At 42.0% G+C, this 21,244-nt stretch overlaps 1 protein-coding gene across 1 annotated transcript in view; it reads left to right on the top strand.

Annotated features, from left to right (window-relative positions):
- Positions 1-20,883, top strand: part of TRAPPC11 (trafficking protein particle complex 11) — a 179,683-nt gene extending 158,800 nt beyond the window's left edge. Inside the window, exons 27-30 of the mRNA XM_030191512.1 lie at positions 5,625-5,716; positions 11,555-11,688; positions 12,026-12,193; positions 19,302-20,883. Coding sequence (XP_030047372.1) covers positions 5,625-5,716; positions 11,555-11,688; positions 12,026-12,193; positions 19,302-19,346 — 439 coding nt within the window. The 3' untranslated portion in view covers positions 19,347-20,883. The remainder of the gene's footprint in view (positions 1-5,624; positions 5,717-11,554; positions 11,689-12,025; positions 12,194-19,301) is intronic.
- Positions 20,884-21,244: the final 361 nt, after the last annotated feature.

The following is a 21,244-nucleotide window of genomic DNA, read 5'->3' as shown; positions in this document are numbered from 1 at the left end:
TCTAGTTCTACTTCTTCTCCATCTCTAGAAAAGATTTGCATGTATGTTGATACCTTTCAAGTATTTAAATGTCTGTGTGATATCTCCCCTATCTCAACTTTCCTCTATGGTGTATCTAATCAGGTCCTCAAGTCTCTTCTCATACATCTTTTGGCATATACCTCTTCCCCCCCCCCCCCCCCCCCCAAATACTATTTTTGTCAGTTTTCTCTGAACCACTTCAAATTTATTTATTTATTGGGATTTATTAACTGCCTTTATTAAGAGATTCAGCAGGTACAGTTTAACAGAAAATTTACAATTTTGTTAACTGCATAACAATAGTAAAATAACCAAGAATAAACATAAATACAGTAAATGAGGTAAACTTGAAAACAGTAAATTGAAACCTAATAACAGAACTACCGTGAAACAGTATCAAAAATATAAACATTTAACAGCACTGTAATTCAGATACCAGGTGTATAATACAATGTCCTTAACTAGATACAGCTTCCAAAACTGAACACAGTACTCCAAGTGGGGCCTCACCAATGACTTGTATAGTGGCATTTAACACCTCTTTTCCTCTGGTTATACCTCTATGCAGCCCAGCATCCTTCTGGCTACAGCCACCATTTTGTAACATGCGTGGGATAAACATAAAGGAATCCTGTTCAGAAGGAATGGATCCTCAGGAGCTTAACCAAGATTGGATAGCAGAGCTGGTAGTGGGAGGCAGGGCTGGAGGTTGGGAGGCGGGGATAGTGCGGGGCAGACTTATACGGTCTGTTCCAAAGCCAGTGGTGGGAGGCGGGACTGGAGGTTGGGAGGCAGGGATAGTGCTGGGCAGACTTATACGGTCTGTGCCAGAGCTGGTGGTGGGAGGCGGGGATAGTGCTGGGCAGACTTATACGGTCAGTGCCAGAGCCGGTGGTGGGAGGCAGGGATAGTGCTGGGCAGACTTATACGGTCTGTGCCCTGAAGAGCATAGGTACAAATCAAAGTAGGGTATACACAAAAAGTAGCACACATGAGTTGTCTTGTTGGGCAGACTGGATGGACCGTGCAGGTCTTTTTCTGCCGTCATCTACTATGTTACTATGTGTTTTACTGCCCTGATTCTCACAATATCACCCCCAAGGTCTCTCTTCAAAACTGTGCTTATTAATCTCTCACCTTCTATCTCATGCATTACCTTTGGATTTCTACAACCCAAGTGCAATACTCTGTCCATTAAATTTTAACTGCCAGACCTTGGACCAGTCTTCTAATTTTTGTACATCCCTCATGTTTTCTACTCCCTTTGTATCATCCGCAAAAAGACAAACCTTTCCTTCTAATCCTTCGCCGATGTCGCCCACAAATGTATTAAATAAAATCAGTCCCAGTACCGATCCTTGAGGCATGCTACTATTCACCTTCCTTTCCTCCAATCATACCCCATTCACCACCACCTTCTATTCTTTGTCAGTCAACCAGTTCCCAGTCCAGTTTAATACCGTGGGTCCTAACTCCATCCCACTCAGCTTATTCAGGAGCCTCCTGTGAGAAACTGTCAAAGGCTTTGCTGAAATCCAAGTAGATTATGTCTAGCACATGTTCATTATCCAATTCTCGTCATCCAGTCAAAGAAATCAGATTAGTTTAGCACGATTTTTCTTTGGTATAACCATGTTGCCTCGGATCATGCAACCTGTTTGATTCTGGGAAGTTCACTGTCCTTTCCTTCAGCAGTGTCTCCATTAGTTTTCCAGCCACTGAAGTGAGGCTTACTGGCCTGTAGTTTCCTACTACTTCCCTGCCCTCACTTTTTTGAAGAAGGACCACATCCGCTCATCTTCATTCCCCCCCCCCCCCACCCCCCCAGAATATCTCCTGTATCCATTGATTTAAAAAAAAAAAAAATCCTTAAGGGGTCCTGTCAGGATTTCTCTGAATTCTCTCAATATTCTGAGATGTATCCCATCCAGCCTCATGGATTTGTCCACTTTCAGTTTTTCAAGTTGTTCAGAAACGTTCTTCTGCAAATGGTGCAGTATCCACTCCATTCCCACATATACCCTTGTCAGATATCTGTGGTCCTTCTCCAGAATTTTTCTCCACGAACACAGAAGTATTTCTTTAGCACGTCAGCTTTTTCCTCATTGCTCTCCATGTAGTAGTTCTCAGCATCTTTCATTCTTACAATTTGTGCCCTATTTTTTTTTTTAATTTTCATGAAGTCTTTATTAATTAGTAATACACAGAATCTGAAACATAGTACAACATGCATATCGTATTATATGTCAATTGTACAGAACACAAGTCTCTAGAAGTGTAGTGAGTAAAAAAGAGTAGTAGGAATCTCATGCTATACAAAAAGAAAACTTCTTACTGTGTTAAGATACCTAGTGAATTATTCAGAATAACCAGTTCAAAACTTCAACTTTTTTTAAAATTTTTTGTATTAAACCCCGCTTCCATGTCACTCAGAAACGCAACCCACCCCACCCCTCCCTCCCCCCTCCCACCCTTCGGGCACCTTGTGCCCTATTTTAAGCCAAACTTAGGAACTGAAGTATTAAGCTGAAAAGTTATGCTTATAAATTTAGGCCTACCATTCATTTGCCTAGATTTATGAACCTAGTGTGCTGTTAAATTTGCCCCTGTAGCTACCCACTTTTTATGTACTTGGCCCTAGTAAATTTTCAAAGATGTCAATTGAGGAGCATAACTCAGGAGCATAAATCCTTTATTTATCAGGCCTACAGTCTTCTGTACACCACACTAAAATGTTATAGAAGAGAAGAATTTCACTGATAGTTGCTCAATGCACAACTGTTGCAGAGGTTCAAGCATCAAATCTTTGTCACAAAAGGTATGTTAAACAAGCCACCAGTAGGTGTCTCCTCGGTGCCATATGTTTCAGCACCAACTTTGACTGACCTTGAGTCCTCGTCCAAGCCAGCTGCAAGATTCAAAGTAGTCATGTAAGCCCAGAAAGCCAAGCCAGGTTTCTCCCAATGTTGGTTCTAGAAAGAGACAACCTGAGATTGGAAACATTAAAACTGTTAGCGTGCAAATACTCTATTGCTGTTCTATAGTTTAGAGGAATTGAAATTTGAGGATTCTTCGAGCTCTGTGTTTATGGATAGTATCCCAGAGGGGAATTATTTTCCAGGTCTCCATTCAGAGCCCTTTCAGCAGCAGGAGGAAGTTCTCCATGTGAGGAGCTTTCCTTCCCAGGTATCATTCAAAGAATGGCTCATCGGATTTTTTTGATCTCCTGAAATACCTTGATGCTGTGAAAGGGTTGGGGCAGTACATCTGTGAAAGATTTTGTGGGAAATTTCATACAACATACTCTTAGTGGAAAAGAAGGTAATGTCGGGGGTAGACCGGCCTTGGTCCTGAAACTCCTTGTACCCCCTCCCCCCCAAACACCAGTTCAGAATACAGCTCGTTAGTATTAAGCCACCTGTATTGTACTTTTCAACCGGAACACAGTCTGAATTTCAATAGGCCCAGTTAACTCTGCAGTACTGCTGTAATATTTTTCACCCAGAATACAGCTTTATTTTCAGTAGACCCAGTTAACTCAGCAGTACTCCTGCCCCTGGGTCTCCATTTTCTACCCAGGCTTCTTCTCTGATACCTTCACAAACAGCACTCTTGTCTCACAGCTTTACACAGCAGTCCATTCCTTTTTAGCAACTTTATCAATCAATTCACTTCCTCTACAGCTTCTAGCCTTCAGGCTTACACATAAGGGCTTTTCCTCTTGAGCCCAGCAGGTGGTTCTCACTACTTCCCACCTAGTTCAGTGCTACACTGCGTCAGCCCTTTGCACCAGCCTCTGCTTTCCTGAGCTAATGAAGGCAGAGGGGGAATGGTCCCACCCTGTACTTCTATTGGCATTGAAACTCTCACACTGACCGCTTCCCAGAACTGAGATACTTCAATTACATTTGACTCACTGTTCCTTTAAAGCGATTCCTCAGCTCTCCATAGCTTCTTGCAATCCCAACATTCTAGTTCCTGGGCAACTCTCTGTCCATAGCCTCAAGGCAGGGCAGATCCATGGCTCGTTCTCTCGGGAGCAGCTGTCTTTCTCTCCTTTACTGTTTTGCTGACTGCTCTTTTACTTGCCGCCTTCTGTTCCATTAGTTTCTGAGCCCCTCTTTCCTTCCTTCCAGGAGCTCTCTCTGGCTACCCTTCTTTCCCATTGTATGAATCAGGAGGCGACTACAATTCCCAGCCCGCTCTCAGGAATCTTCCTCCCAACTGAAGAGACTACCTTTCCCAACATGCCCACAGGATCTTCCCTTCCAGCTGAGCTTCTCTGCACAATTGTCTCAGGTTATGCCTGCTCCTCCCCCACATTCTTTACTTATCATTTCTCTGAAGATCAGTCTGGTGTGCCTGGAGGTTAACTCCTCTCTGTTCCTCCTCTGAGGCCCTCCCATTCTCACCCTCTTGTGGGGAACACAAAGGCTCACACTCCACCCAGGTGCAACAGACACACAACCCCACAGCCCCCCCACCCTTTGTCATTCTTTCAGGTAAGAGCTTGTTTGCTGTCTGTTTCCTTATAGCTTCCCTCGATGCGTAATGCTGAGGCTTGCCTTGCAGATTTTGACGGGTTCCTGGGGCCATAACCACCCTGTTCCATGCCCTTTAGTCTCCAGTGACACCCCTTGACTGTCACAGTAGTCATGAAGTATCTCATTGAGGCAGTCATAGGAGTCAATAGGCCTCAATTGCTATACCACAGTGTGGATGCTGAATATGCCCTCAAAGAGCCAGTTGTATTGAAACCAGTACTTCAGTATTCCTGATTCATGTGTCTCTGACCTTGGACTTTGAGAGGTGCAGTTATCAGAACTGTATCCTAAAGTCCCATATAGCTTCTTACCTACTTCGTATGGTTGTATATTTGAATACCATTTTGGAAGATGCTGCAGAGTTCATTGACAGACTTCCCCTGAAGAGAGGCAAACTAAGCTTCAAGCCCTCATGGAGAATAGTGAAGAATATGAATGGCATTAATATGGATTACCTACGTTTCTAAGACTGAATCAAAAGTCTTATGTCCTGCAGAATTCCTTTGAAGTCCATGATGCATAGGGCCCATTTTTATTCTTTCCAGATTGCCTTTGAGGAAAAAGACAGAGTGCTATTGTCAACAAAACCATATTTGTCTTTTGATATTCTGGGTTTATCTTTGTTTTTTATGTTTTCCATTTTTTTGATAAAGGAAACCTCTAGTTAGAGATTTCCACCTGTGAGGGTTGTATATCTTTCTTATTCTTGAAGAAAACAAAATTACTTACTTGTAATAGATGACAGCAGGATATTAGTACTCACAAACCCCACCTGCCTACCCTAGGAGTTATATCGCCAAGTAATGCTTGTATATGAACCTGAGGTGGCCCAGTGCTTGCACATTCACTGCACTAGAAAGCTGTTTCTCCATCCCAGGTTTCATCAAATTACATCACACCATATGTGAGAACTAGTCTCGTTCATTATTGTTTAAAGCTTGCAGTTTGTTTGCTCTTTTCATGGTGGAATTATGTAGAGTTTTTTTTAATTGTGGGTTTTGGAGGACTGGAGATGTCAAGTTTATGTATTTCTAGACTGTATGTTCTTGTCTTTGGCAGGACCTCTACGGCAGAAAGTCTTCCCGTCATTACTACAGTGACCACTCTGCCACATGTCATAGTAGAAAGCATTCCACTCCATGTCCGTGCAGGTAATAACATAATGTGCTTCAAAAACTGTTTACCTGACCTATGTCAGCATTATTGAGCTTTGGTTGGAAAGAATAGACTGGGTGAGTGATTACTTATTTCACATTGGTCAAAGCAATGCTCACAATATCGGGACATTATGGGTTCAGAGTAAATGGGCTGTTAAAAGGAATAAAAGTATTTCAGGAATTCTGCATAAATGTGAAATTGGGTTAATGTGATTCTTACTTTCTCTTACCAAAGTAGAGTTGTTTGCATACACTTTTTTTTTTTTTTTTTTTGCCTTGCCTCCTGACGTTTCTGTATAAATGGTTCAGAGAAAATTTGATTTGCTTTTGAAATGTTAAATACTGGATTCATTATTACTATTACTTATCATTACATAAGTACATAAGTATTGCAATACTGGGACAGACCGAAGGTCCATCAAGCCCAGCATCCTGTTTCCAGCAGTGGCCAATGTAGGTCACAAGTACCTGGCAAGATCCCAATAAAGTACAATACATTTTATGCTGCTTATCCTAGAAATAAGCAGTGCAATTTCCCCAAGTCCATTTTAATAATGGTCTATGGACTTTTCTTTTAGGAAGCCATCCAAACCTTTTTAAAGCCCCGCTAAACTAACTGCTCTTACTACATTCTCTGGCAATGAATTCCAGAGTTTAATTACACGTTGCGTGAAGAAATATTTCTCTGATTCGTTTTAAATTTACTACTTTGTAGCTTCATTGCGTGCCCCTTAGTCCTAGTGTTTTTGGAAAGCGTAAACAATCAATTCACATCTACTCGTTCCACTCCACTCATTATTTTATAGACCTCTATCATATCTCCCCTCAGCCATCTTTTCTCCAAACTGAGGAGCCCTAGCCGCTTTAGCCTTTCCTCATAAGGAAGTCGTCCCATCCCCTTTATCATTTTCATCGCCCTTCTCTGTACCTTTTCTAATTCCACTATATCTTTTTTGAGATGCGGTGACCAGAATTGAACACAGTATTGGAGGTGCGGTCGCATCATGGAGTGATGCAAAGGCATTATAACATCCTCATTTTTGTTTTCCATTCCTTTCCTAATAATGCCTAACATTCTATCTGCTTTCTTAGCCGCCACTGCACACTGAGCAGAGGGTTACAACGTATCATTGACGATGACGCCTAGATCCCATTTCCTGGGCGGTGTCTCCTAATGTGGAACCTTGCATTACATAGCTATATTTCAGGTTCCTCTTTCCCACATGCATCACTTTGCTCTTGCTCACATTAAACGTCGTCTGCCATTTGGATGCCCAGTCTCCCAGTCTCATAAGGTCCTCTTGTAATTTTTCACAATCCTCTTGTGATTTAACAACTTTGAATAACTAGTTACTCCCATCTCTAGATCATTTATAAATATGTTAAAAAGCAGCAGTCCCAGCACAGACCCCTGGTGAACCCCACTATCTACCCTTCTCCATTGAGAATACTGACCATTTAACCCTACTCTCTATTTTCTATCTTTTAACCAGTTTTTAATCCACAATAGAACACTGCCTCCTATCCCATGACTCTCCAATTTCCTCTGGAGTTTTTCATGAGGTACTTTGTGAAACGCCTTTTGAAAATCCAGATACACAGTTTCAACCGGCTCACCTTTATCCACGAGTTTGTTCACCCCCTTTAAAGAAATGTAATAGATTGGTGAGGCAAGATTTCCCTTCACTAAATCCATGTTGACTTTGTCTCATTAATCCATGCTTTTGAATATGCTCTGTAATTTTGTTCTTTATAATAGTCTCTACCATTTTGCCCAGCACTGACGTCAGACTCACCGGTCTATAATTTCCCGAATGTCCTCTGAAACCTTTTTTAAATATCGGCGTTACATTGGCCACCCTCCAGTCTTCTGGTACCATGCTCGATTTTAAAGATAAATTACATGTTACTAACAGTAGTTGTGCAAGTTTATTTTTCAATTCTGTCAGTACTCTGGGATGAATACCATCTGGTCCAGTAGATTTGCTACTCTTCAATTTGTCCAGGGTTATAGTGATTTAATTCAGTTTCTCTGACTCGTCAGCTTTAAATACCATTTCTGGCACCAGTATCTCTCCCAAAGCTTCCTCAGTGAAGACCGAATCAAAGAATTCATTTAATTTCTCTGCTATGGCTTTGTCTTCCCTGATTGCCCCTTGTACCCCTTGGTCATCTAGCGGTCCAACCAATTCTTTTGCTGGCTTCTTGCTTTTAGTATGCCTAAAAAAAAATTTACTATGTGTTTTTGCCTTCAAACTTCTATAGCGCTACTAGACGTACGCAGTTCTGTGCACTTGTACATGAAGAAGACAGTCCTTGCTCAACAGAGCTTTCAGTCTAATTAGGACAGACAAATAGTAAAAATTAGGGATAAGGAAATTACTAAGGTGGGAATGATAAAACATGGGTACTGAACAAGTGAGTGGGTTTAGGAGTTAAAAGGACTTTTAGCCTAGATTTGAAGACGGCCAGAAATGGAGCTTGACTGCCTGCTCAGGAAGTCTATTCCAGGCATATGGTGTAGCAAGATAAAAGGAACGGAGTCTGGAGTTACTAGTGTAGAAGAAAGTTGCAGATAAGAGAGATTTACCCAGAGATTTTCCATGGAGGAGTGTAGGGAGAGATAAGATTGGAGAGGTATTGAGGAGCTGCAGAGTGAAATTCACTTGTAAGTCAATAAGAGGAGTTTGAACTGTATTCAGAAACGGATAGGGAGCCAGTGAAGTGACTTGAGGAGAGGGCTAATATGAGCACAGTGGCACTGGCGGAATATAAATCGTGTTGCAGAAGTTTGAACAGATTGAAGGGGAGAGAGATGGCTTAGTGAGAGACCTGTGAGAAGCAAGTTGCAATAGTCTAAGCAACAGGTGATAAAAGTGTGGATAATGGTTCTGGTAGTACACTCGGAAAGGAAAGGACGAATTTTGGTGATACTGTAGAGAAAGAAACGACAGGTTTTAGCAGTCTGTTGAATATGTTCAGAGAAGGAGAGAGAGGAGTCGAGCAAAGCTCTGGATCTGCCATTAGAATCTAATGAGCATGTCCTCACTGGGTATTAATGCAAAAATTCTGCATTATTTGGTTATAAAACACAGGGAGGATGTTCACAAAGTTATTTCTTTTGGCCCCAGTAAAGCTAGGACTGTTGAGGCACCACTAGTTATGCGCTAAAGGTTGTGTTAATATGAAGTCTAAGGACACCTCCTCTCAGAGGAGTACCTATCATGAGACAGATGCCTACAGTGAATGGACATGAGGATCGCCTGGTGACTTGCCTGCCTGGTGCGAAGGTGGCAGACCTCACGCGTCACCTAGATAGGATTTTAGATAGTGCTGGGGAGGAGTCGTCTGTCATGTGGGTACCAATGACATAGGAAAATGTGGGAGAGAGGTTCTGGAAGCCAAATTTAGGCTCTTAGGTAGAAAGCTCAAATCCAGATCCTCGAGGGTAGCATTTTCTGTGCTGGGATCGCTGCTTTTTAACATATTTATAAATGACCTAGAGATGGGAGTAACTAGTGAGGTAATTAAATTTGCTGATGATACAAAGTTACTCAAAGTTGTTAAATCGTGGGAGGATTGTGAAAAATTACAAGAGGACCTTACGAGACTGGGAGTCTAAATGGCAGATGATGTTTAATGTGAGCAAGTGCAAAGTGATGCATGTGGGAAAGAGGAACCCGAATTATAGCTACGTCATAGAAGGTTCCATGTTAGGAGTCATGGACCAAGAAAGGGATCTAGGTGTCGTCGTTGATGATACGTTGAAACCTTCTGCTCAGTGTGCTGCTGCGGCTAAGAAAGCAAATAGAATGTTAGGTATTATTAGGAAAGGAATGGAAAACAAAAATGAAGATGTTATAATGCCTTTGTATCGCTCCATGGTGCGACCGCACCTCGAATATTGTGTTCAATTCTGGTCGCCGTATCTCAAAAAAGATATAGTGGAATTAGAAAAGGTGCAGAGAAGGACGACGAAAATGATAAAGGGGATGGGATGACTTCCCTATGAGGAAAGGCTAAAGCGGCTAGGGCTCTTCAGCTCGGAGAAAAGGCAGCTGAGGGGAGATATGATAGAGGTCTATAAAATAATGAGTGGAGTTGAACGGGTAGATGTGAAGCGTCTGTTCACGCTTTCCAAAAATACTAGGACTAGGGAGCATGCGATGAAGCTACAATGTAGTAAATTTTAAACGAATCGGAGAAATTGTTTCTTCACTCAACGTGTAATTAAACTCTGGAATTTGTTGCCAGAGAATGTGGTAAAGGCGGTTATCTTAGCGGAGTTTTAAAAAGGTTTGGACAGCTTCCTGAAGGAAAAGTCCATAGACCGTTATTAAATGGTCTTGTTGAAAATCCACTATTTCTGGGATAAGCAGTATAAAATGTTTTGTACTTTTTGGGATCTTGCCAGTTATTTGTGATCTGGATTGGCCACGGTTGGAAACTGGATGCTGGGCTTGATGGAGCTTTGGTCTTTCCCAGTATGGCAATACTTATGTACTTATATATGTACTTATGGACCCATCTGTCTCCTGAGTTCTGCGTCTAGAGGAGGGCTTAGCACATTGAGGTAGAATTGCCTGTGTCATCTTGCTTCCTGATAAGAGGAGGGATACTTCAAGTCAGAGACCTTACAGCAGTGTTGTCCAACCTTGGTCCTCAAGGGCTGCAATCAGTTGGGTTTTCAGGATTTCTCCATTGAATATGTATGAGATCTATTTCCATGCACTGTCTCCATTGTATGCAAATAGATGTCATGCATATTCATTGGGGAAATCCTGAAAATGTGACCTTGCGAGGGCCGAGGTTGGACACCCCTACCTTACAGTGTCTGCTGTTCCTGCTTCCAAGGATGAAGAGGGTCTTATTTCTCTTGATCTTCCTTCTCCTTTTTTCCTCTTGGTAAAACTGTAGGTGAGGAGACGAAGTTTTTTTTAATTTTATAGATTCTCATTTTCTTCATTTGTGGAGACATCCTAGTGCAGTGGATACAATTGGGGACATTGTAGCCCAGTCCTAGACTGCAATAATCTGTCATGTAAGTCGTAGGACGGGCATCTCTTGAACCCACTCATTTGTCATCCACAGAAACACGGAATAAAGCTGCGTCACTTAGGTAACGCAGTCTCAGATAAAAATGACAGGGGCAGGTGACACCTTATAGATCAAACAATTTATTGAGGCATGAGCTTTTGAGGACCAGAGTCCACTTTGCCAAATGCATCGATTTTCTGATGATCTCTTGGAGAATGAAACCAGAGGGTTTATGGTGAGGCATATGAGGGGGAAAAAATGCAAAACTTCTCCTCAAACACAGCAAAATTTAAAGATTAATGACTGTCTGAATGATAGCGCAGATGAAGAAAGACTGAGGATATTCTTGACCTGAACTCAGAGATGTTGGATGATGTCACTAGTTTTGTGACTGATTTATCATCCATATCAATATCTAGTGTTGTCAATGTGTAGGTGTAAAGATCATTAGAAAAATTGCAATAAAAACAATAAAAAAAAAGAAAAATTGCAGTTAGATCCTGAAATACAGCACTGCAACAATTGGGCATAGTCGTGAAATGAGCAGTATTGTCATTTTTGTAAACAAATCACCACTAAAAACACAAGGCAGCAGCATGAACATGATCTTAGACTTGCATTGTTAGATTTGCAGCATTTAAGTTATGAAAAAATAAAACGTTTTCTTTCAGTATTAAAATTTTTAGAGACATAACAAAGCTAAGTTTAATCAGTAGAGTTTTTATATTTGGATCTAAAGTGTTCAGTTCTGTTCTTCACAACACATAGATTATTATTTGTTAATTTCTCTCACAGATCTGCCATCGTTTGGTCGCGTCAGAGAGTCTTTGCCTGTCAAGTATTACCTACAGAATAAGACCAGCTTAGTCCAGGATATAGATATTGCGGTGGAGCCTAGTGATGCCTTTATGTTTTCAGGTCTTAAGCAGGTAAAGATTCTATTTCTGCCTAAATGAATGTCAATTTTTGTAACCTTGGTACTCTGTATCAGTCTGTATACTTGTAGCATTTTGACTGTAGAGTAAATTTATCTGTAAAGTTAGAATGTTATTCTAATTCTCTTATTTTACTTGTTTCACCATCTCCTTATAAGTTCATCTAAAACTGCTTATTAGTTTTCCCTGTGTATCACTGGTGAAGTTTGATATCATGGGACTACACTAGATTTAGGTTATGCCAAGCTAGTGATAGTGTGGTGTCACTTGCTGGCTGCTTGATTCTATTTTGGATTGCATGTATGCCTGACAGTTTCATATTTATGATTAGATTCGCTTGCGGATCTTACCTGGCACAGAGCAAGAGATGTTGTACAATTTCTATCCTCTCATGGCTGGATACCAGCAGTTACCATCTCTCAACATCAATGTGTTGCGCTTCCCCAATTTTACCAATCAGCTACTCCGACGGTTTATCCCTACACACATTTTTGTAAAGGTAAGATTTTTGTTAAATTTTTGTTTCCCAGTATGGTAAGTTAATATTACTTAGCCCTTTTTGTGGCTTAAATTGCACAGTTGATGATTTGACACTTTTGGTGATTTGCCTTTCTGTAGCCAAGCAATGGCTGCATGGTTAGCGGACTTAGTTATTAATCTACCTCTTAGGGGACCTTTTACTAAACCACACTAAAAAGTGGCTGGTGCTGCTTTTAGTGCATAGGTTTCCCACATGTTATGGCCACTTTTAGCATGGCTGTAAAATGACTGCAATTTTGTTTGTGCCGTTAATGGCCACGAGCTAATTTCCCAGATAAGCACGTGGCCACTACCATGTGAGCCCTTACTGCCATCTATTTTGTAGCGCTAGGTATGCCTACTCTTCGCCTCCACCCACTCCCCCCTCGCTAAAAATATTTGATATTTTTTTAATGCGGGATTGGCATGCAGTGATCCAATAGCTGCTGTGGGACTCCTGATTGCATCATGTGGTAGTGCCTTTTCAGCACACGTTAAGCACATATTAGTGCTTACCGCCACTTAATAAAAGGGCCCCCTTTTACTAAGCAGCAGTAAGCCCACTGCGGGTTTGCCATGCGGCAATCTGGAACTACCGCCGGCCCATCGCGGATGCCAGCAATAGTTCCACCCTCAGCGCCCTGCATTTCTGGCGCTAGAAGAAATATTTGAAAAATATTTCCACAGGAGGTTACCCGCTGCATTAGCGCGGGAGCCCCTACCGCCGCCTCAATGGGTAGCAGTAAGTGCTTTCCAATCCCCCATCCCCAAAATTGCAGCGTGGCAAGTGCAAACTTACTGCACAACCATTTCATTTTTGGCCATTTTTACCTGCTGCGGTAAAAGGGGCCCTAGCATGCAGCAAAAATGGCTGCTACCACTAGTTCAGGGCCCCTTTTACTGCAGCTTGCTTATTTTTATTTGTAGCATTTGTATCCCACATTTTCCCACCAACTTGCAGGCTCAATGTGGCTTACATTTGCCATAATGGTGGTTGCCATTTCTGGGTAACAGAATTACAAATGGTATTGCGTTAAGGTCGATACATACCGTGTTTCCCCGAAAATAAGACAGTGTCTTATATTAATTTTTGCTCCCAAAGATGCGCTAGATCTTATTTTCAGGGGATGTCTTATTCGGGAGTAGTAGGGGGACTGTGGCGGTCAGGAACAGTATTGAAGTGGGGGGCGGTATCCTGCAGGAGTAGGCCGTGGCTCACCTATCTGCCCACAGTGACCGCAGGACTCTAGCGGAGCAGAGCCACCCTGGCCGGGCTGGGAATGGAGGAGGGGTATGAACTAGGGAAGGTAATGGAATGTGGGACCGGGCTGCTCTGGCTGGGGGTCTCGGGAGGTTGTGAGAGGGCTTAGGGCGCAGGATCATCACTACCATATTACAAACGTTAAAAAAAAAATTCTACGGTAGCTCCGTTCCCCGTTGGTGGTGCTTTATGCGCTCCTCCTGTACATTCGCAACACTTTCCATCCTTCTAGTCTGAATTAGCCCTTGGGCGATGGAGCAGCGCCGAAAGGGCTCGGTTACTCATTTTCTTTCCTTTTATTATTTCTGCAAGGGAGATGTTTCTTTTCTTTCCGGGCTCACTTACTGGTAGTTGATCTTCACGAAAGCATGAAGGAGGATGGTAGGAGTCTGCTGGACGATAGATTTTCCACCTCAGTCTTGTTTCTTGCATTTCTTTAATGTTTCGTCTTTGGGTTGCAGCGAAAAAAATTAAGGTTTCTGTGTCCATGTCCCATCGGGGCCAAACAAAAACTTTGCTAGGTCTTACTTTCAGGGGAGGCCTTATATTTAGCAATTCAGCAAAACCTCTACTAGGTCTTATTTTCAGGGGATGTCTTATTTTCGGGGAAACAGGGTACATGGTAACCTACATGGAACATAACATGTTAGAAAAAAGGCCCCTTAGTTTATAGAGGGAGCGCTTCTCTATAATGTGTAGCATTAGGTGTCTTTTTTGGGGGGGGGGGGGGGGATTTTTTGCTTTTTGTTGGGTCCCCCCCCCCCCCCCCCTCCCCTCCCCTCCCCATTTTTCGTTCTTTCTTTTATTTTTCCACAAGGCCACAGTAATGGAAGTTAGCTACACATTATCCTTTGTACACAACTTGTTTAGCAGGGACTGTTTATGTCTAGTTAATCAAAGCCAGCAACTTGAGTGGGGTTTAGCAAAAGAAATTGTGCAGATGATATTTGGAAGAACAGGATACCAGGAAAAAGGTAGTTGAATGAAGTATTGGATTTAAATTTTAGTTTTGATTACTGGCCTTTCCAAATTTGAGCTCAAGGTGAATTCTATACAAATGCTGTTAAGTATTTCTTTGCCCAGAAGGGCTTCCAATATGAGGCCTAGATTGACTAATGCACATTATTGTATGTTGTTGTTTGTTGTCATCGTTGTTAATAGTTAATTAAATATACCATCATTTAGTACTATCTCTGTATGTTTTAATGCTGTAACCTGCCTAGGATGTAATGTGCTATAGATAAATAACATGACAGCTTATAGATCACCCAGTATCAGCATATAAAACAAAACACAAAATACAGTCCTGAAAAATATATAAAACAAAATCAATAATAACCTGTTGTTTTTATCCAGTAACCTGTTGCAAAGATTACCAGATCACCCATTGACAATACCAGTATGTCTAAAAAAAAAAAAAAAAAGGCAGCTTTTAAGTAAGCTTCTGATGTAAGGGACATGCAAGAAGAGAAGGTTCAAAAGCAACAACAGGAAATATTTTCTGAAGAAAAAGGTGATGTATGCCCGGAATGATGGAGAAAAAACATTAATGGAATTCAAAAAGGTATGAAAGAAATACAGAGGTTGCCTAAATGGCAAGAAGATGGAAACCAAACCTTTATCACCTCATCTCAGAACAGCAGTAAAATAACTTTTTGCACATCAAATAATATAGGGGATCTAATATGCATGGAGCAGCAGTTAAAACTGAACCATCTTACTGGGCAGACTAAATGGACCATTTTGGTCTTTATCTAATCTAATTTAACCTACATACTTATAGACTGCTTAATCCTAACAACTGGTCTACTTGCGGAATTCAGTGAGGATGCTGTCTGACTTGGTCGACGCGCTCCCTCCAAAGCAGGCCAAGGCTTTTCGCCAGTTGATTAAACAGCAGAAGACGTGTCGCAAGGTTTTGGCATGGAGCACTTACGACACTTTTGACGTGGCATCCAGAATCTCTGCCCAAGGTATAGCAATGCGCAGACTCTCATGGCTGCGTGTTTCTATCCTGGACCATTCGGTCCAGCAGAGGATGGTGGATGCCCGTTGTCGGGGGGATAACCTTTTTGGAGAAAAGGTTGAGGAGCTCGTTGTTCAGATCAAAAAGCACACTGATGCTGTCTTCTCTCTCCCGCTGGGCACTTCTGCAACCACTAGGAGGTATTTTGGTGGGTCACAGAGTGCTTCCTATTCCTATGCTAGGGGTAGGTACGTTCCTGCGGCTCACCCTGCTCAGGCTCAGCCCCAGCATGCTCATTCTCGTCAACAGTGTGTACTCAAGTCCCCTGCTGCTCCCCTGCAAAAGCAGGGGACAGGCTTTTGACTGGCTCCAGTAGAGCATAGCCACCATAATAGTGTCCGTGCCAGACGACTTACTGGTTAGGGGGAAGTTAAAATATTTTCACCAAAGGTGGCCTTTCATAACCTCCAACCGGTAGGTTCTTCAAATACTCTGGTTAGGGTGCACCCTCAATTTGATATCCAAACCTCCAAATTGCCCACCGAGAGCTCATTCATTCAGCTCTCAGTACAAGCAGATACTTGTAGAGGAACTCTCTGCCCTTCTAAAGGCCCATGCGGTCAAACCCGTTGCATGGCGTGTTTTTACAAACCACTTATCTGGCAGGCGTAAACAACAGCCTGGCCGACAGACTGAGCAGGATAATGCAACCTCACGAGTAGTCTCTGAATATGGGCGTAGCCCGCAAGATCTTCCGACTGTGGGGCACCCCCTCGGTAGATCTTTTTGCCACTCAACTCAATCACAAGGTCCCTCAGTTCTGTTCAAGTCTTCAGGCCCACGACAGACTAGCGTCAGATGCCTTTCTCCTTCATTTGGAAACAGGTCTTCTACATGCGTATCTTCCAATACCTCTAGTGGGAAAGACTTTGTTGAAACTCAAGCAAGACTGCAGAGCCATGATTCTGATCACATTCTATTGACTGTGACAGATTTGGTTCTCTCTTCTTCTGGAATTGTCCTCTGAAGAACCGTAGAAATTGGAGTGTTTTCTGACCCTCATCACTCAGAACGAGGGGTCGCTTCTACATCCCAACCTGCAGTCTCTGGCTCTCACGGCCTGGATGTTGAGAGCCTACAATTCACTTCCTTGGGTCTTTCGGAGGGGGGCTCCTGAATCTTGCTGGCTTCCAGGAGAGGTGTTACTCTTTTAAATGGAGGAGGTTTGCCATCTGGTGTAACAACAAGGCCACAGATCCCCTTTCTTGTCCTACACAGACCCTGCTTGAATAGCTTCTACACTTGTCAGAGTGTGGTCTTAAGACCAACTCCATAAGGGTTCACCTTAGTGCAATTAGCACTTATCAGCGTGTAGAAGGTAAGCCTGTCTCTGGACAGCCTTTAGTTTTTCACTTCATAAGAGGTTTGCTTTTGTCAAAGCCCCCTGTCAAACTTCCACCAGTGTCATGGGATCTCAACGTTGTTCTGACCCAGCTGATGACAGCTCCTTTCAAGCCACTGAATTCCTGCCATCTGAAGTATTTGACATGGAAGGTCATTTTCTTGGTGGCTGTTACTTCAGCTCGTAGGGCCAGTGAACTTCAAGTCTTAGTAGTGGATGCACCTTATACTAAGTTTCATCACAATAGAGTAGTCCTCCTACACACCCTAAGTTCCTGCCGAAGGTGGTGTCGGAGTTCCATCTGAACCAGTCAATTGTCTTGCCAACATTTTTTCCCCGTCCTCATGCCCACCCTGGCAAAAGCAGCTTGCACACTTTGGACTTCAAGAGAGTGTTGGCCTTTTACATGGAGCGGACGAAGCCCTTCAGACAGTCTGCACAGTTCTTTGTTTCTCTTGAAACGAACAGGAGGGGAGTCGCCATCGGTAAACACACCATTTCCACTTGGCTAGCAGATTGCATTTCCTTCACTTATGCCCAAGCTGGGCTGACTTTAGCGGGTCATGTCACGGTTCATAATGTCGGAACCATGACTGCATCAGTGGCCCACTTAAAGTTGGCCTCTATTGAAGAAATTTACAAGGCTGCGACGTGGTCTTCAGTCCAGACATTCACATCTTGCTACTGCCTTGAGCAGGATACCCAATGCAACAGTCGGTTTGGGCAATCAGTGTTGCGATTCTGTTTGAGGCCTAGAATCTAACTCCACCCTCCTAGACCCATTTTATTCTGTTCCAGGCTGCACTCAGTTAATTGTATATAGTTTCAGGTTAATCTACATTTTGTCCTCACCGTTGCGAGGCCCAGTTGACCAGTGTTTGTTGTTTTGCATGAGCCTGGATGCTAGGGATACCCCACTTGTGAGAATGATTCAGCCTGCTTGTCCTCGGAGAAAGTGAAGATACTTACCTGTTGCAGGTATTCTCCGAGGACAGCAGACTGATCATTCTCACAGTCCCGTCCACCTCCCCTAGGAGTTGTTTTCTCTTTTTGTTCTTATGCTTTTGGATTAAACTGAGGAGCGCAGTTGCGCGGTGGGCAGGAAGGCACTCCGTGCGTGTGCGGTGGTGCACAGCACGCGCACCAGAAGACTCTAGACAGATTTTTTGCTATTTGTCATGCCGGTTCCCAGGCCCACGCTGATCGTCGACCCACTTGTGAGAATGATCAACCTGCTGTCCTCGGAGAATAACTGCTACAGGTAAGTATCTTCGTTTTTCATAGAGGCCACAAGAAAAGTTGGTGAGTCCCATATGCTTGCAGGAAAAACAAGAACAGGCATTAGACCTCAGGCACTGCTGCAGAAGAACAAGGTAACCCTTTTACTCCCCCTCAAAACTTGGCATTAAAATCCCAGTGTAGTGCTCAGCCCAGTCTTCTGCACTCTTCTCTCCTGCATTGGGCAGACTGCCTAATAGCCTCAGTACCATTGATTTTAATATGCTGTGTGCTGGTCTCTAACACAAAATTTTGTGCTGAGTTAGTTTCAGTGTAAATTCTCTTTTTTTCTGCATAGTGCATAATAGACATCATGCTAACATCTGTGCATTTTTACTGCATTGGCCCCCAGTGTATGAAGATTTGTTGACAAAATGCTTGTTATGGGTAGGAGGAGGAGGATAGGGGCCACTGCCTTCTGCTGGCACTATGTAATGGCACATTTAAGGGCCTGATTTAGTAAGCCTTTTTGCTCGTATGTATAGAATGGGAAGACAATCTTAATTATACTCTAAATAAACTCTTTATTTAGGGGGGAGGGGACATTGACAGATCTCAGTGGTTGGTTCCTAAATATTTTTTTGATTGAAAATGTGTTAGCTGCTGTATTATTTGTTGTCTTTAATCTGATTGTTATTATATTGTATGTACATTATTTGTTTTGACATTTTGCTTACTTTCTAGTTTAACTTCTATTATTTTCTTATTACATTTTTATGTAATTTGTACATTGTATGGTTGTGTATTATTTTGATTTATATATCACCCATCCTGTGTATCTTTTCATGTACTGTAAATGGTTGAGAACCAGGGATAAAGGCAACTGGTCAACCTAGATGAGCTAGCTGTTTCTTTATTGTCATTTACTATGGGGTCCTTTTACTAAGGGCACTAACAGATTTAGCGTGCGCTAATGATTATAGCTTGTTAAATGATAAGATGCCCGTAGGAACATAATGGGTGTCTTAGCATTTAGTGCGTGCTAAATCCGTTAGTGCCCTTAGTAAAAGGACCCCTATGTTAGCCAACATATTTAAGGATGTTTACTGGATAAATTCCACTTAAACTCAAATATTTGTGGATATCTTTCTAAGTTGTAGTCTTCACATAGAAAAGACTTTTATAAGTTGTGTTATAATTGAGTCATTTTCTTCTTTCTTTCTTTTTAAATTTCATCATAGCCACAAGGTCGACAAGCAAACGATGCATCAATTGAAGCTGCCTAAGAAGAAACATTCCTGCAATGCTTGTAGAAAGTTTGTTCCTTGAGCCTTGGCTTAACTCTAAAAAAAAAATATATAATTATTTTTAAAAATTAAAACCATAAGTATAAACAAGCCTAGAGCGTATGTTTCCATATCTTATTGTTCACTAAGTAATAAACTTTTGACATCCACACCATCAATTGTTAACATGCTAGTTATTTAACTGCAGGACAGTCAGGAGTTTGAATGGTATTTTATAATGCATATGGAATGTAACAACGATGAAAAAGAGAGAATCATTTTCAAGATGATTGTAGAGCCCATGATGTAATGCTGCTATCGGAACTGAGCCTCTTGTCAAACACCATTTATTAATAATGCGCTGAGACATGTTTCTTCTGGTATCACTAAGGGTGGAGCAGTAAGCAGTATCCTATGAAGGGTGCAACGAGATGAGCGCTCTTTATAGAATAACACTTAGAGCCGATTTCCATGCCTAAACTTGAGCACCGGTATTTACGCCAGCTGAAACCTGGTGTCATTTTTGGCACTTAGCTCCATGGCATTTCCTCATGTAAATGGTGCTGTTCTATAAAACTACACACAGTTTTCAGAACACCCCTGACTCACCCATGCACCTCCCCTGGTCATGCACCCTTTTGAGTTGTGTGCTCAGGGTTATAGAATAGCGCATAGGCAGATGCGTGCACAAAACCAAATTAGTTCCAATTAAGTGCCGTTATTGATAAGGCCCATTAATTCCTTCTAGATAACTCTTTAAGGGGCCCTTTTACTAAGCCGCGTAGGTGCCTATGTGCACCAATTTGGAACTACCATCTGGCTACCGCGTGGCCTGGGCAGTAATTTCATTTTTTACGTGTGTCGGCACTAACTGGGTAGTAAAAAAGTGGACCTGCGCTCATCCAATAAGCGCGTCTATACCAGCACAGGCCATTTTTCAGCGCACCTTTGTCAAAGGACTCTTAATTTAGTTGTGTATGCATCTTTATAAAATTCAGGGGTAAGTGTGATACATTCTCAGTGAAGCTTTTAATTGGGATTCAGAGTACTAAACAACACAGTATAAACTGACAATCCTGATTTCTAAGCAGTTCACTTCAGTTTCACCTTTTTAGGAATATATGTGTTCAATGACTTAAAGCCATTACAACCCACTTTGTGTTAAATTACAATGTAGTATGAATAGGAAAAAAATGTGTATTTTCCTAGAAGTAATCAAAAATTGGAAAATATTTTCTTTTGACTACAAACAGTATTATGGCAGTTAATTTTCTTTTCTTTGAAATGTGAACTTAAGAAATAAAAGGGTTTTTATTTTGTCCTTGATGAACAGTTAAGTGCTTTGCAAAAGGTTTGTACCTAGTTTAGGAAAATAATTTTAAAATCAGATGTTTGTGAAGTGTCGAATTAGTGTATGCTGCCTATATTTTTTCTTAGATATTTACTGTAGTAGTAAATGTACTGTAAACTTTGATTTTCCTGTAGAAAAATTAATTACAGATACCATGATACCTTATTACACTGAACTCTTGGATAATCTTGAATTCCCATTTCCAATTTTTTCTTTGATTTGATTTTAGTCTAGCAAGTTCTTCCTTCTCCTGGGTTTCCAGGTTAATATCTGGCCTCTCGGGGTGGGTGGGGTAGGGTTACCATTTGGCTCCAGAAAAAGGACACATTGATCCAGTCCGGGTTTTGCTTCCATTGAAAGCAATCAAAGACTTAACCTTCTCTTCCTTTCCATCTAGCCAAGACATTTCAGTAACAATCCTCAAACAAGGGGCCCACATACACCACAGCTTTGGTTCAAGCCACTTACCCAGGGATTCTATATATGACATCTTAATTTCCATGCGGAAATCAAAGCATATCCTATAACAGTGCGTGTAACTTAATTG

Source organism: Microcaecilia unicolor, chromosome 2, assembly GCF_901765095.1.
Source record: "Microcaecilia unicolor chromosome 2, aMicUni1.1, whole genome shotgun sequence".
NCBI classification, from domain to species: domain Eukaryota; kingdom Metazoa; phylum Chordata; class Amphibia; order Gymnophiona; family Siphonopidae; genus Microcaecilia; species Microcaecilia unicolor.
The sequence above is the reverse complement of the archived record's forward strand: the minus strand, read 5'-3'. Positions and strand labels throughout refer to the sequence as shown.